The sequence below is a fragment of the Vigna unguiculata genome, chromosome 7 (genome assembly GCF_004118075.2).
Source record: "Vigna unguiculata cultivar IT97K-499-35 chromosome 7, ASM411807v1, whole genome shotgun sequence".
In the NCBI taxonomy this organism is placed as follows: Eukaryota; Viridiplantae; Streptophyta; class Magnoliopsida; order Fabales; family Fabaceae; genus Vigna; species Vigna unguiculata.
Genome location: NC_040285.1, coordinates 33,788,301 through 33,802,672, shown reverse-complemented (window position 1 = coordinate 33,802,672; position 14,372 = coordinate 33,788,301). Strand labels below are relative to the sequence as shown.

Genomic DNA, 14,372 nt, shown 5'->3' with positions numbered 1-14,372 from the left:
CGATTATCATGTTAAAAAAATAAAATAAAACTAAATAAATAAACATTTACTTATGATTCATTGTTTCTTCTAATATTCTCATACTTCCACCGCTTTACAGAAATCATTGACTTCTGTTAAATGGCACAGTTCCTATGGACACAATTTTCTTCATCGTCTTTCTTTTTCTCCATTTGGTATTTTGTATTGTCAGAGTCAATAAAGACACGTTTTTCTTTACTACTTTTCTTTTTACTAATTTTCTCGCTTTATACGAGTAACCATAATTTAGTTTTTTATAAGATTAATGTTACAATTTTTTTTGTCGATCACGTAATACTTTTTTTCTTTACCACTTTTGGAGCATTTCTTCCTACACCTCCTTTTTTCTTCCTACACCCCATAAAACACTTTATCCTCATCTTACTATGAAAAACATATATTGAAAATCTTAAATATTTTTTTTATTTACACAACGTCCCTCTTGACCTTCACATCGCTAACTTCATCATCTTTCTCACCCATCACCAATTTCGTCTTCACATAACTGTTTTCGGATTGGTCAATCCGGAATGCACTCCTGAATTTGTGAGTGTATATCAAATTACCTAATATGATATGTAAATTTACATACCAGAATGGATAATCCCGGTACACACTTCCAGATACAGTAATGCATACTAGATTGACCAATCCTAAAACACATGTTTTTTTGTTTTTTATTATTGACTAAAGTTATATATAATTGTTGAGATAAAATGACAACTTTGATAAGAGAACATTGTCAACAACACTGTGTCAAGGTTGTTTGTAGATACCAACAATTACAAACATGAAAATGATAATGTGCATCAATTTCTATTTTTCTGGTTGCATTCAATGATTGTGTGCATCACTTACACTATTTAGTTGTTAAAGTTTTAAATGTACATTGGTCTCATGACATGATAAATCCAATATTTTTAGTTTGAGATTTTATCTTGTTAAATTCTTTGACATTTCAAACAATCATCATAGAGATAACACGAGTATGCTATCTAGGTCTTAAGTTTGATACTTTTATTGGAATGGGCTTAGACTTCTTGAATTCTACAGTTGAGGAGCATTTTTTTATTTTTTGATGAAGGCCTAAAAGAATTGTAATAATAGGCTTTTTCAGAACCATTATTTATCCGTTTTGTTATGCCAGTTGCACATACGGGTGAATTTGTTCAAAAGCTAGATGTACATCCATTATCTTTATTGTTGTACCTTCATCACTTGGAAGCAATGTAGCCCATATTTTCCGACATGGACATAGTACATGCTTTGGGGCTTGCATACAACCCTCACATAACAAACCTGAATAAAAACAAACAAAAAAGCATGCACTTCCAGATTAGCCAATTCGGCATGTAGTTTTACATACCAGATTACACAATCCAGTATGTATGTAAATTTACATACTGAATTAGGTAATCTTGTATATACTTCCGGATCCGGTAATGCATACTGAATGACCAATCCAAAAACAATTTTGTGAAGATGAAATTAGTGATGGGTGAGGAAGATGATAGAGATTAGAGCATGAAGATCAAGAGGGACGTTGTGTGAAGAAAGAGGAAAAAAATTTAGGATTTTTAATATATTTTTATTCAGGAATAAGATGGGATAAAATATTTTATGGAGTGCGTAAAGGGTGGTGAAAGAATAAATGCTCCTTTTTTGGCTGTATACAAGTTACCATAATTTAGTTTATTTATAAGATTAATGTCACAATTTTCTTTGTCGATCATGTGATACTTCAATGATAATTTTTGTAACAAATTTAAATCAATGATAGTGTATTTCTGATTGTTAACCCCAATTTGGGTTTTGTAAATGATTACAAAGATAGAACATGGCCTGCGTCCAGCGATAAATTGTAACTTCCAATGTCTAAGGCAATCAATGGAAATATAATAGTGCTCACGAATTTTATAATGGGAAATGTAACAAAGTAGTACCACTAAAATGAAGAGGATTACTATATTTCATTTTGCATATCGAGAGATTCATGTGTCACACTCAAAGTTCCATCTGAAGTAATCATAAATAATAACTTATGAATAATATAATGTCCCCTGAAACGTTATTTTAAAGAGCTTGAAATTTTGAGCAAAAAGAACTTTAAAGCACACTTGTTATTTTTTATTTGTTTTGTAATAATAATACCTTAACAGAACAAAAAAAGATTGATTAAATTCTATTGAGTCTTTCTTGACATCATACGGATCTTTTCATTTCCTTAATGACCAAGGCCCTTGCCTGGTTTATTGCTACAAGGCACAAGTACACATGTTCTTCAAGCTCTTCCACTTGTTTCCTGAACCCTACATCACTTTTCTTAAGCTCCTTCACAATCTGAAAAGATAACTTATCTTCTTTCCTGTCCAAACAGAACTGCACCATTTCCCTGTTATGCTCAATTTCATCACGAAGCCGAGCTACAAGTCTACTCATTGTGTCAAAGTCTCTATTCAATATGTAAGTTCCCTTGGCTGCTATGTCAAGCTGCTCATAAACCTTACCAAGAGACCCTTTTCTTGAAAATTTGCAGCCTCTAAGCTTTCTCTTAAGATGCTTAAATGGGAAGCTCAGAATTGCTGGGCCCAAGATTACTGCTGTCAGAGTATGTGTGGCTATAACCATGGCTGTGATTGCCACTAAGGCACAAGCTGCAGTGACACAAAACCATGATGTCTTCATCAAATACTTCATGAGCTTAATTTTCCTTCCCACTCTTTTTCTCATTGACTTTAGATGGCACAAAACTGATGAGTGCTTATCATTGATGAGCTTGAAGTCATGGGTTTTAAGGTTTGAAAACGGGTCATTTGGGTAGGTGAATGAGCTTAGCTCAAAGATGATTACTTCAAAAGTTTCGAAAGAGTCACCATCCTTAATGTCTAGAACTCTTTGAATGAATTGGTAATAAGAGTGGACTTGGTCGATGCTTTTGAGAAGATTACAGCAAATGTGTGAAGCCTCTGCACTTATGTCAAAGTAACTTAGCATAAGGTTTTTGAGTTTTGGTGTCTTTGAAAGGGCTCCTGAATCAACAATGGAAGATATAGTTTGTTGGCAAGGTTCAAGGAGGACTTCCGAAAAATTGTCAGGCTGCTTTGCAAGTAGTTGAACTTTACTGTAGAAATCAACATAGGGCTTTGTCCTTAGTGTTCTATGGTACTCATCATGGAAGTTTATGCTTTTCGTAGCTTCTCTGCACTCCTTCACATCTGTGACGTTAAATCATGATACAAATTAGAGGTAAGACTTGCGAAAACAACATGTTTTAGACTTGGAACTTGTAAAACTTGATGCAAGAATCAGAATGCTGGCGAGAAATGGTAAACAGAAAGAAATTTTTATGCTTGGAACTGATCAGTTAAATTTACATTCATAAATATAGGATTGCGTGAAGAAAAGGGAAAATTGAAATTTGACGAACAATAAATACTAAACTTTTTCCATGTAAACCATTAAAGCACATGTACCTGATCAATTTTCTTTCCGAAGCAGTTTACATCACTTGTTTGTAACCAAAGAGGGTTTCGATTACCAAAGGATAAATAGTTTGGTCTAGCAAAAGCTATCTATTTCCATCTGGTGGTTGGAAATTTTCATGTAAAAAATTAATTGGGATTTTTTATTTTTTTATTGTTGGATATCTGTAAGTGGTTTTTAAGTTTCAAGGGGAACAAGTCGCGTGTTGATTAAATAGAGAGGAAAAAACGTAACTTTACTTTTAAATCAGAAAAAATATTTAATTTGAAACATTTATGTGAGATTAATTTTTTAATGGACAAACCATTTACTCTCATTTCCTCCTCCACCATCTTTTTCTTCTTCTTCTTGTAACATGGGTGAACAACATTGGAAATCATCTCTGCCAAGAGCTTATTACCCTCACATTTTAAAATAATTAAAATTCATATATATTATTTGTGTGATGAAATATTAAATTGTTACTAGACACATGATACTAATTTTTTGACCTTTCCTTTCAATTTTTCCAACACTATTGCCTGAACATTATACTGAATGATTAATATTTTCAAATTTTGGTTAATCTTTTTCGACAAAATAATCCACATGAACCATGTTGCTTTAGATTTCCATGGGTTTGAAACAAATAGAGAAGCCGAATGAAGATAATATATATATATATATATATATATATATATATATATATAAAAGGCTGAAGTTGTAAAAACATACCTTGAGTTTTCCAAGCCCTTAACTTTGGCGACATCTTGGTTTATTGATCCTAATAAAAACTTGATAATTAGTGCAAAGGCTAACCAAGTTAACTGAACAAACTCTCAAAAACCTTGATATTATACAATCTCAATATCCCTGATATAATTGTAGTTCTAATTACATAATAAAGAATGGGTTGATTGGTATATATCCTATAAGGGTAATGATCATAGGTTGTGTATTGAAGTTGATAAATATTTAAATTGAATGTGCTTATAAAGCCTCTATTACTGTTGTTAATTTCAAGAATTCTGGTTTAAGCTTTCTTTCGAATATTGGAATCGTCTATTCTCATCCACAAATACAGAGATAATAATTTCTTTGCCAACTTGTCTGCAAGCTTAAGGCTGAAATTGCTGGAGATATCCCTTTTCTAATTATTTGCTTCGCGTGGGTTTTTTCCTCATTTCAATCACCTAATTTTGCAAGGTTACTTTTATCCCAGAAAGTAGATTAATTATTTTACATCCTTCAAGTATATTAAGAAGATAGTTAATACACCTTATATCATTAAATAAATATTCCTAATCATTTTAAATGAAAAAGTTATATTTGAAACACAAAATATTTTTAAACAGTTTTTCTATTTTTTACTTTCTCAATCAATGTTTTTAGCACTTTGTGTTACAAATTCTGTTTAGAGCATTTGCTACAAGTAAAACTGTGTTAGTGGTTTCTGGTCTTTTACATGTATAATTTACCTGCTGGTTGATGCATGGTCCATCTCCAACCTTACAAGCAATACGTTTATTGTCCTATTATTCCACATGCACACACACACACAGCTTCAAGAACAAAATGCTGAAATCAAATATATACTTGTCAACACTTGTCATGGCTAACCACCTATCATCTTTAATCATTTGGTTCATTCCTTTTTGAGTTAAAAATATCCCTTAGTCAATCTCGTCCTCATTGTCGTTATTGTAGGCATATATGGCCCCTAGTCGTCTTCTGTTGTTACGCCTTAACCAATTGAAAGAGACATATGCGTACAGATAAATTGATTCACTGTGAATCAGCATAAACCTATCTAGTTTTCAGAAACCAACAGGTTAGGTATCGATGTGAACATTTTCAAAGTGGAAAAGAAACAGGAACAACACTACGTTGTTACGTTAATTAGTTGTCACTCTGAAATTTAGTCTCCTACGCTACATCGCCAAATGTTTGCTCTAATGTCAAGCAGAAGGGATCATTATTTCAATTGGTAATTATTAATTATTAACTGTGATTAGCACATGAAAATTATCATCTTATCATCTTCATTAATTAAATAAGTGATTTGTTATCATCTATAAGGGTTGATTTTAGAATAGGGTAGGCACAATATGTGAATTACACGCGTAGGATAGATGAGAGTTGGAGGCTCTACGTGTAGAAAGGACTTAACATCACCAATCAGTAAACGACATAAGAACGAGTGATGCATAAAATTAGACGCAAACTTTTGGGTGCGTGCAAAGTTCAATTTCTGACAAAGGAGTTTTAGACTTATGCATATGCATGCTACTCTTTCACAATTTTCTCATCATTATTGCAAAGGATCCATACTATATATGAAAATAATTTTCTCGTAGTAAAAAAGATGATATCAATTCATCACAATAATAAATAGCTATCATCATTTGATAATATATACATTAAGATATTCGTAAAGAATATTTACCGAGTGAAAATGCCAAATACGAAGATATTTGATAAAAAAGTAAAAATGAGTAACTAAAGCGACTTTGATGATGGTGTATTTAAATAAAATGGTTTAAGGAAAAGAGTAATAGAAGAAGAGTAAAACCAAAAACAGCCCGCGACAAGGCCTTGGGGGTTTCTACTCTGCAGCTTGCACACTCTTCTATTCTAACTTCTTCACTTCCAAATTCCAAATTGCAAATCCCAAAACCCAAACCCTAGGAGAGAGACACACGGAGACACTGAATGATTGATTGATGGCATCTTCCAAGTTAATGGCTTCTTCCCATTCACGGAAATCAGAGTCCTCCTCTCCTTCTCCCACGCCTCAATTCACCACCACCAACTTCATCCCCATCTCCGACGCTGCCGTCACCGCCGCCCCCAAGACCGTCGATGATGTGTGGCGGGAGATCGTGGCCGGCGACCGCCGCGAATGCAAGGAGGAGGCTCCTGACGACGAGATGATGACTCTCGAAGACTTCCTCGCCAAGGCCGGCGCAGTCGACGATGACAACAATGAAGAAGTCGACTGCGACATGAAGATTCCAATGCCCCTCACGGAGAGGCTTGGCAGCGGCGTCTTCGCCTTCGATCCCCTCCTCGCCATGACCCCGTATCAGGACGGAGTGGAAGGATCCGTCATAGGGTTCGGGAACGGCGTGGAGGTGGTTGAAGGTGGGAGAGGAAAGAGAGCACGTCCCGTTTTGGAACAGTTGGATAAGGCAGCGCAACAGAGACAAAGAAGAATGATTAAAAACAGGGAATCTGCTGCTAGGTCTCGGGAACGGAAGCAGGTATCTGTAGTGATGTGGATATGGTATACATGTGTGTTTGTTTCGGTGTATTTGACTTTTCGTTGTTGGTTGTGATGCGAATTTCGTTATTCCAGGCTTACCAAGTAGAATTAGAGTCCTTGGCGGTGAAACTAGAGGAGGAAAACGACAAGCTCTTGAAGGAAAAGGTGCTTTAGTTTTCATTGTTTTGAAGTTTTGTCCCGGGGATGCTTTCAGTTTTCATTAGCCATGCTACTTGTTTTTTGTAATCATTGCAGGAGACAATAAGTTTTGTTATGTGTTGAACTTGAAAGTTGAAACCCTTCCAGTGGTGACTTTTCGTTTTTGGTTTGATTTGGCTGATCATTGATTGGGTTTTTGGCCTGGTCTTGTTCCCTGACCTGGTTCCATTACCTTGCTGTTGGGTGCTATCTATTAATATTTGGGATTGCATTGATGGACTTTCCTTTCATAAACACGCTTGCAGGTCATATTTTTCTCTTGCTCTCATCATAAATGGGTTCACAGTGTTATTCTCTATTTCTCATTCCGTCACACCTGAAGTCATCCTTGCTTAAGTATAACCTGTCTGGTTTCTGGGAATCTGGTTATGCAGTAAATGTTTCTGAAGCCATGAATATTTTGTAGTTGAGGCTGTCTTACCATTGGAATAAAATGTCTGAGCGATTGTGCTCCCAATTGCTTTAATGCTGTTACAATTATGATCCGATTGTAATCATTTTTACCCTCCCTCTTAGTAGCCAAGGGTCTCATATTTTTGAGATGCGTATACAAAATTGGGATAGATTTGATATTAGTAATAAATAAACTTTGGTTAACCTATCACTACTTTTTTGTTGACATTGTATTTGATGCTCGCCTTGAACTTTTTAGATATGGGATGATTTTTTTCTGTCATATTTTGATAAATAATTTTGTTTACCTTTTATGTATGATTTTTACACCAATATATTTTTACAGAATGTCGTAATCTTACCACTACTATTTTGCATACAAGTGTGATAACTTCACTGGTGTTTATAAACAGATATGTTTACCATTGTCCATTGTTAAGAATGCTTGTACTATATTTTATGTTGAAATATCACTGTTTCCCTCATTGGTGGTTGTTCACTCAAATTAGTGTTATGTGGGCCATGGCACCGCGTTTTTCCAGTTACAAACATGGGCCGGGGGAATGATACACTGTTGATTGAAATTCACAGAATTGGATCCGTTCATAATCTTCAAGCTATAGTGTTAAGTCTGCCTTCTACCAAACAGGAAATCCATTGTTGGGATGGGGAAATGTCTATTTCTGCCTCAGAATTCAGTCTCTATCTATGCCTGAGCCATGATGTTCTGATTTTTATTCCCTCAACACTTGCTTGGGCACTGCTAACACGTTTGAATTTGGAATATGTTTCTTCAAGCATTTTGGGTTGCAAACGTCCCACATTTTGGACTGTATTTCCAAAACAGAGGATGTAACTTTTAAGGGGGTTTGAGTGTAGCCTGTAAAACAAGTTCTACTTTTGTGTCTCATTTCTTGTTGCCCATTTGCCTTTGTAGCTTTTGAGTTTATTATGTATTTTTACTCTCTAATCTCTTACTAAAGATATTCTTGTGCAGGCCGAGAGGAAAAAAGAGAGGTACAAGCAGGTACTGATTTGTTCTAAGTTAGTAAGCGTTGGACCTCTTTGGTGAAAATGTTTATGATAATAATTTGCATATTGCTTTGAAGACATTTTTCCTCTGTTGACACTCTATCTGAAGGTTACAGGTTGCTTGCTGGTTTCTACTGGTATAATATGTTATTGGTAAATATTTCTTCTAGATATTTTGCCTGAAAACATAACTGGTAATTAATCATGAATACAAACATGGTTCATTGGAATATGAAGGTTGCTTCTATATGATATAAGATATAGAAAATTGACCCAGTGTTCATACTGATTTTTTTATCGATAGTGCCCACAATGATTTAATGGAGATGCAATGCAACAAAACTAGTTTGCCAAGTATGATGATATTATTAGACCTAGTTGTGCTGTTTTATGAAGCTTGTAGCATTGGATTGTTTGCTATCTTGTGACTATATTAAAGTGTGTTTATAGAATAGATGTTGGCTGTAGAAAGTGATTGGATTACGACTGACCTTGGCGTTTTTGGGCAGCTAATGGAAAAGGTACTCCCTGTAGCGCAGAAACAAAAGCCGCCGTGTATACTCCGTAGGGCTCGCTCCTTGCAGTGGTAGATAAAATTTGCCAGTGGTGCAGCTGCATGACAGTTACTGAATTAGTCACATCAGTGGTGGGAAGTAATAACAGGACCAAACTAATCATCATGTCTTAAATGATAGTTCTCAGCCTAACGGTTAGTCTCAAGGCCAATCTTGGTTAATGATATGAAATAGATAGAAGGAATTGAACCGGGAGGGGGCTCGGAAAATTCCTTATGGCGTGAGAAAAGCATTTACTTATTCGTAGGTAAAAACAGAAATATAGAGTTGGACCATGTAGTTTTAGATATGAGTTTGACATCCTGGTCTCTCTCCCCTATGCAGAGTGTCAATGTGTAATAGTAGAGAGCAAAGGGGATTTGTAGACGAGTATATATCCTAGTCATGTGCTCGGACAATATTTATTTGGAGAAAAGTATATAGAAATTGTTAATGCGATATGTAATTCTTCTGTGCGTGTGAAAGATAGATAATCTCTGATGTCCGGAGATGCGTAGGTATTTCAGTCTCAACTTAAGAACCTGATCCTGTTGTAAAATACCAACAAGCGCTGTTCTTGACGCGGATAATTTATTGATTTTATTGTATCATATTGTAATCCTTTTGTTTTATCCGTAGGCCTCTTTTAGAAAACAGAAGTTAATTATAATGATTATATAAATTGAGAGAGTTCTTGAGAAGCGAGGGGCAAATGAGGAGAAAATATTAAATAGACCAAAGACAATAAATATGATGCTTCCTCTTTGTCCTTGCTATCCTTGTGGTCTCGTTATCTGTATGTTGGACCACATGTTGAGATTAAATGAAAGCAAAGCTGCCACCTTAGGGAAAGACATCGAGCCTTATGTTTTTGACTGTCCCTACTTCCATAGGGCAAGTGTTGTACCATTTTACACCAAGAACTCTACTCACAAGTGTCAATGTTAAAAATTAAAGTCACAGTAAAACTTTAGGACTCTGGAGTTCAGAGCTCTAACAGTAAGAGGATAAACTGATAAATGATACGAGACACATCAGTTAGTTTAAAAGGAAAATGAATCATGTGGTTGATAAAAAAGTTTTGCATATATTATAATATTCGATATTCTAAATCTCTCTCTTCTATATCATTAATGAGGTTGTTTATAAAATTACCTATATATAAAAGAAGTATTTCAATATGATACTGAAAACAAATAAATTGAAAAAAAAAGGTATTTAAATAAACAACTTTCTCTAATTTATAAACATTCTTTAATTTGAAGTAATTCATATTTCTGAGATTTATATTAAAATAATATTTTTATTTTAAAACAACTTCCAAGATGTTATATAGCCCATGTATTGACAAAACAAGAAAAATAAAACGAACGAAAAAGTGTTTGGTATATAAGAGGAAGCGTGGGAAAGAAGAACATATTATAATACTTTACGAGACCCATACATTCTTGGCATAAATTTAATATAATATATTATTGGCATTTCATTCTCCAAGTAATTGTGGCGTGTAGGTTTTTGTTGGGTCGTAACTTATTCGATTGAGATGATATCACACTTATGGACAAAAAGTATTATGGATATAAGAAAGATAGTAAGAGAAGAGTTACATTACACTAGTGTAATATAAAGAAGTTAAACATGACCTCCACCCTCCCAAAAAATAAAAATGTAGCTCCCTAATCCAAAAATTATTTAGTTATTTGTTATAAACGATAAAATCTTAAAAAAAAAAAAATACATCTAACCGGGAAAGGACCACATTTTTTACATAAAATTGAAATGCCAAGCCCTTTTACTATCAACTTTTTTTTTCTCTCTCTGTAACCAGTCATATTATTAAATGAAAATTGTTATCATTGAAAAGCAGAAAAAAAAAAGGATAGGTTGAAAACTCTATTCCCGCTATTGCATCAAAGTGTGAGTAACATTGCATTGTACAAAGTAGGGAGGAAAACTTGGTTCAAAATAAAAGGGGTAAAGGAGAAAAGCAATTTTTATTTCTCACTGCCCAAGAAGAAGGGTTATTTTTTTCTGAATTGAAAATGAAATCAGCATTCACTACATTATTGACTGCAGGTTTATAATCACAGCACTAATCATTTTAGAATTATAATCCCCATCATCATACTTCAGAACCCAAAAAACTTCCTAGTGATTGTGTTCCTGCCCGTTTTTTCAACCTCTTTTGGCACAATTTTGAGACTGGATTTTTCAGAAACAAAATCTCACAACCTTTTGCTCTGTAAAATAATAATATCAGCACCCCCTTCCCAACACCCATGTCTGGCACCCATTCAAACTCTTCCTTATCAAAAAGCCAAACACACCTGACAATTTAACAGTCTCCTTCCCCACACACACTCTCTCTCTTCCACATCAAACACAGTTTTCAAAATCCTTTTTCTTTCGCCATTCCCTAATTACCCAGAGAACCCACCCACAAATAAATACAACACTAAACCAACAAACAAACCCTCCCTATTTCAGTTTCCTTTCAAATTCATCACAATGCACTTCCCCATTCTCATTCTGCTTCTCCTTCTCCTACCTTCCCTCTTCAAGCTTTCACATTCAGCCACAATTCTTGTAGACGGATCTTCAGAGTGGAAGAACCCCACAGTTTCCATCGGTGACTCTATCAGTAAGTACCAACACCCAGATTTGGAATCTACATAAACAATGCATAACAATTTCTAGCACTAGCCTCTAACATTACTCTGCCTCTGTTTCTCAGTTTTCAAGCACAAACAACATTTCAACCTCTACATTTTCAAGAACGAGAAAGCCTACAACCTCTGCAATATCACTCAGGCCACTCTTCTCACCAACCCCTACACGGTAAGGCCCTTAAAGCCTCATTCTTTTTGTTAACCTTTTCAATTTCCTTAACCAAGATCATGTTTTTCAGTGGCATCCATCTCGACCCGGCTTCTTCTATTTTACCTTCCATAATGGGTCACTCAAAGCATGCAAAGATTCTGAAAAGCTTGCCATAAAAGTTGCTTCTTCAGCAATGGTTCCAGAACCTTCTCCAGTGGCAACACCAGCTCCTTCTTCCGGCGGAGAGGTACCATCTTCCCCTTCATTTCCATGGCCTTTTCGTCCACACCAAACAGCTTCTTCACCTGGCCCAGCACCACAAGCACAAGCAGGTTCACCGTTGACAGTTCCATTAGTGCCAGATAAAGGTGGTGGCATGCCCTTCATTAACAGCAACCCTGCAGTTCCTCTGCCCACCGGTGAAGTTGACTCTGCCACCATTCGCCCCTTACCCACCTCTGGCCATCAAGGACAGGTGCCCCATACCATACCTCTCTTTCTCTCTACTAAAGCAACCACGCATTTAATGTGTACTGTTTCTATTTTCGTTCATTCTGTGTCATGCACTTTTCCTTAGATTGCACAAACAATAAATTGCACATACACCATGTGCAAGATTTTGAAAAAAGCTTCCACCGCTTCAATTTCCACCTTAATGTCCAGTTTTTGGAGAGATTTATCTGCAACAGTAATTATATTTATCTGCAATTTCTTCCAATATCATGAAACATGCAGAAAATGCTGTCTTTCAGGTTTTAAAATACTATTGTAGTCATAATTTTATTACAAACATGTACTTCTTGACATTACAGAAGATTATAGATAAATATGTTGATGTAATATAACTACAATAGTCATGGGTGACTGTAAAGATAAAAAAGAAATCATTGATATTGTGACTGAAATTGTTGTGACAGACTGTTTTCTAATTTAAAACCTTGGTTATTTATTTCTCAGTTGGTGTCAGTCCACCTAAATGTTTCCATGCATGTTTTAGTGCTAAGTGTCTTGTGTGATTTATTTTCTAGAAATAAACATGCAAATGAACCATAAATGCTGTGTTATGGTATAATTGATGTTAGTGCACCTAAATGTGGTTAGTAGCCATGAAAGTGCACACAGAGAATAAATGTTATGCTGTCTTTTAACTGATGTTAGTGCACCTAAATGTGTATCTATGTGTGTACCTAAATGTGGTTTATTAGCTACAAAAGTGCAGATAAATCATAAATGTTATTCTGTCTTTCAATTGATGTTAGTGCACCTAAATGTGTATCTATCTGCGTACCTAAATGTGGTGTAATAGCTACAAAAGTGCACAAAAATCATTAATGTTATACGTTGTCTTTTAATTGAAGTTAGTGCACCTAAAGTTCGTATCGTATCTATGCATGTACCACAAAAATGCGGTATATCAGCAAGAAACATGCAACCTAAATCATAAATGTTATGTTTTGTTGGTGCACCTAAATTTGTGTATGTGGTACCTAATGTTATTACTTATTAGCCAGAAACTTGCACATAAATCATAAATGTGTTTATTTGACGTGAGTGATGCGTTAGTGATTGGAAGTTGGATTGTGTTGTGGGTGAGTGCAGGTGATGATTGGGTCATTTGGAGTTGGCATTGCTGTGTACACCATGGCTTTACTTCTGCTGTGAGATGAAGAGAAAGAGAGAGTTATGCAGAGAAAGAGAATGGGAAGCCAATTGGTCTAAAGTAGCTTTAAGAGTGATGATTATACCATGTATTAAGATGCTCTTACATTCTACTTTGGAATGGTTGCAACTTTTTGTTCCTTGGTTTAAGAAACCAATCGATTACTGCAATTGCTTTTTTCTTTGCTTTTCATGGTGATGGTACAATATGGGGTCCTAACTTCACCACCACTGCATCAAACATGGCACCTTTATGGTGGGGAAACTCTGATGTCATGCCACTTTCCAAAACATACCTCACAGCTCAAAATTCCACCCATCTATATATAAAATTGGGGCAGTTTTCTGGGTTCATTAAGCAACTTGTTTTCAAATGGCTTAGTTGTCTTCATATTATATTATTTATTGATACTGTTGAATTTCATTAGAATTTCAATCAAGTTTCTAAAAAATGTAACATTATGATTCTTCTAAACTTCAATCAAATTCATTTATTTCTTTAAAAAAATAGAGCTGAATATTTTATGTTTTACAATAAACTAAATAAATAATATGATTAAAAGATAATAAAACCAATTTGAAAACTATGAAATGTGAAACTGCTAAACAACTTGGGAAAAGGTGGGTTGAGAATTTATCTTTTGTGAAAACATTAATAAATTTTTCGAATTATTATACTGTTTTTAAAGTTTTCCTTCGTAAATTAAATGGTGTAAATTTTAATTAAATTAAATACCAATAATCTTAAAACCGAGAAAGAAAATGGTTAGACTTAACAAATGAATTTTTTAATAATGAAAAGAATAATAGTTACTAGAATGACCGCTCTCAATAAAATTAACTACTTACACTTCCATTATAATTATTGTTTCTGTTAATGGAAAAAAAAATACCGTGTACAATAATTTTTTTGTGTTTATCACTTCTATATATATATATATATATAT

At 34.7% G+C, this 14,372-nt stretch overlaps 3 protein-coding genes across 7 annotated transcripts; 2 read left to right on the top strand and 1 right to left on the bottom strand.

The window, feature by feature from the left end:
* Positions 1 to 447: 447 nt before the first annotated feature.
* LOC114191405 (UPF0496 protein At1g20180-like) lies at positions 448 to 4,252 on the bottom strand. The gene is made up of 6 exons (XM_028080576.1): positions 4,219 to 4,252; positions 2,230 to 3,236; positions 1,422 to 1,470; positions 1,231 to 1,320; positions 614 to 674; positions 448 to 559 (listed from the first exon to the last, which is right to left on the bottom strand). The coding sequence occupies exons 1-6, from the start codon at positions 4,250 to 4,252 to the stop codon at positions 448 to 450; spliced, it is 1,353 nt and encodes a 450-aa protein (XP_027936377.1).
* A 1,770-nt stretch (positions 4,253 to 6,022) lies between these two features.
* On the top strand, positions 6,023 to 9,557 carry LOC114191593 (G-box-binding factor 4-like). Of its 5 annotated transcripts, none has more exons than XR_003605985.1 (5): positions 6,023 to 6,746; positions 6,842 to 6,913; positions 7,004 to 7,212; positions 8,358 to 8,387; positions 8,902 to 9,144. XR_003605985.1 is itself a non-coding variant. In XM_028080857.1 (5 exons), exons 1-5 carry the CDS (start codon positions 6,207 to 6,209, stop codon positions 8,903 to 8,905), a joined length of 690 nt encoding a protein of 229 aa, XP_027936658.1. In that variant the 5' UTR covers positions 6,023 to 6,206; the 3' UTR covers positions 8,906 to 9,164. The 5 variants fall into 5 exon arrangements, 4 of the variants coding, with proteins under 4 accessions (XP_027936658.1, XP_027936659.1, XP_027936660.1 ...); XM_028080857.1 differs by lacking the exon at positions 7,004 to 7,212 and adding an exon at positions 8,502 to 8,545 and having other exon boundaries at positions 8,902 to 9,164; XM_028080856.1 differs by lacking the exon at positions 7,004 to 7,212 and having other exon boundaries at positions 6,024 to 6,746; positions 8,902 to 9,557.
* A 1,650-nt stretch (positions 9,558 to 11,207) lies between these two features.
* Positions 11,208 to 13,618, top strand: LOC114190357 (uclacyanin-3-like). Its single transcript, XM_028079206.1, has 4 exons — positions 11,208 to 11,587; positions 11,681 to 11,784; positions 11,855 to 12,241; positions 13,366 to 13,618. The coding sequence occupies exons 1-4, from the start codon at positions 11,455 to 11,457 to the stop codon at positions 13,426 to 13,428; spliced, it is 687 nt and encodes a 228-aa protein (XP_027935007.1). The 5' UTR covers positions 11,208 to 11,454; the 3' UTR covers positions 13,429 to 13,618.
* The last annotated feature ends 754 nt before the right edge of the window (positions 13,619 to 14,372 follow it).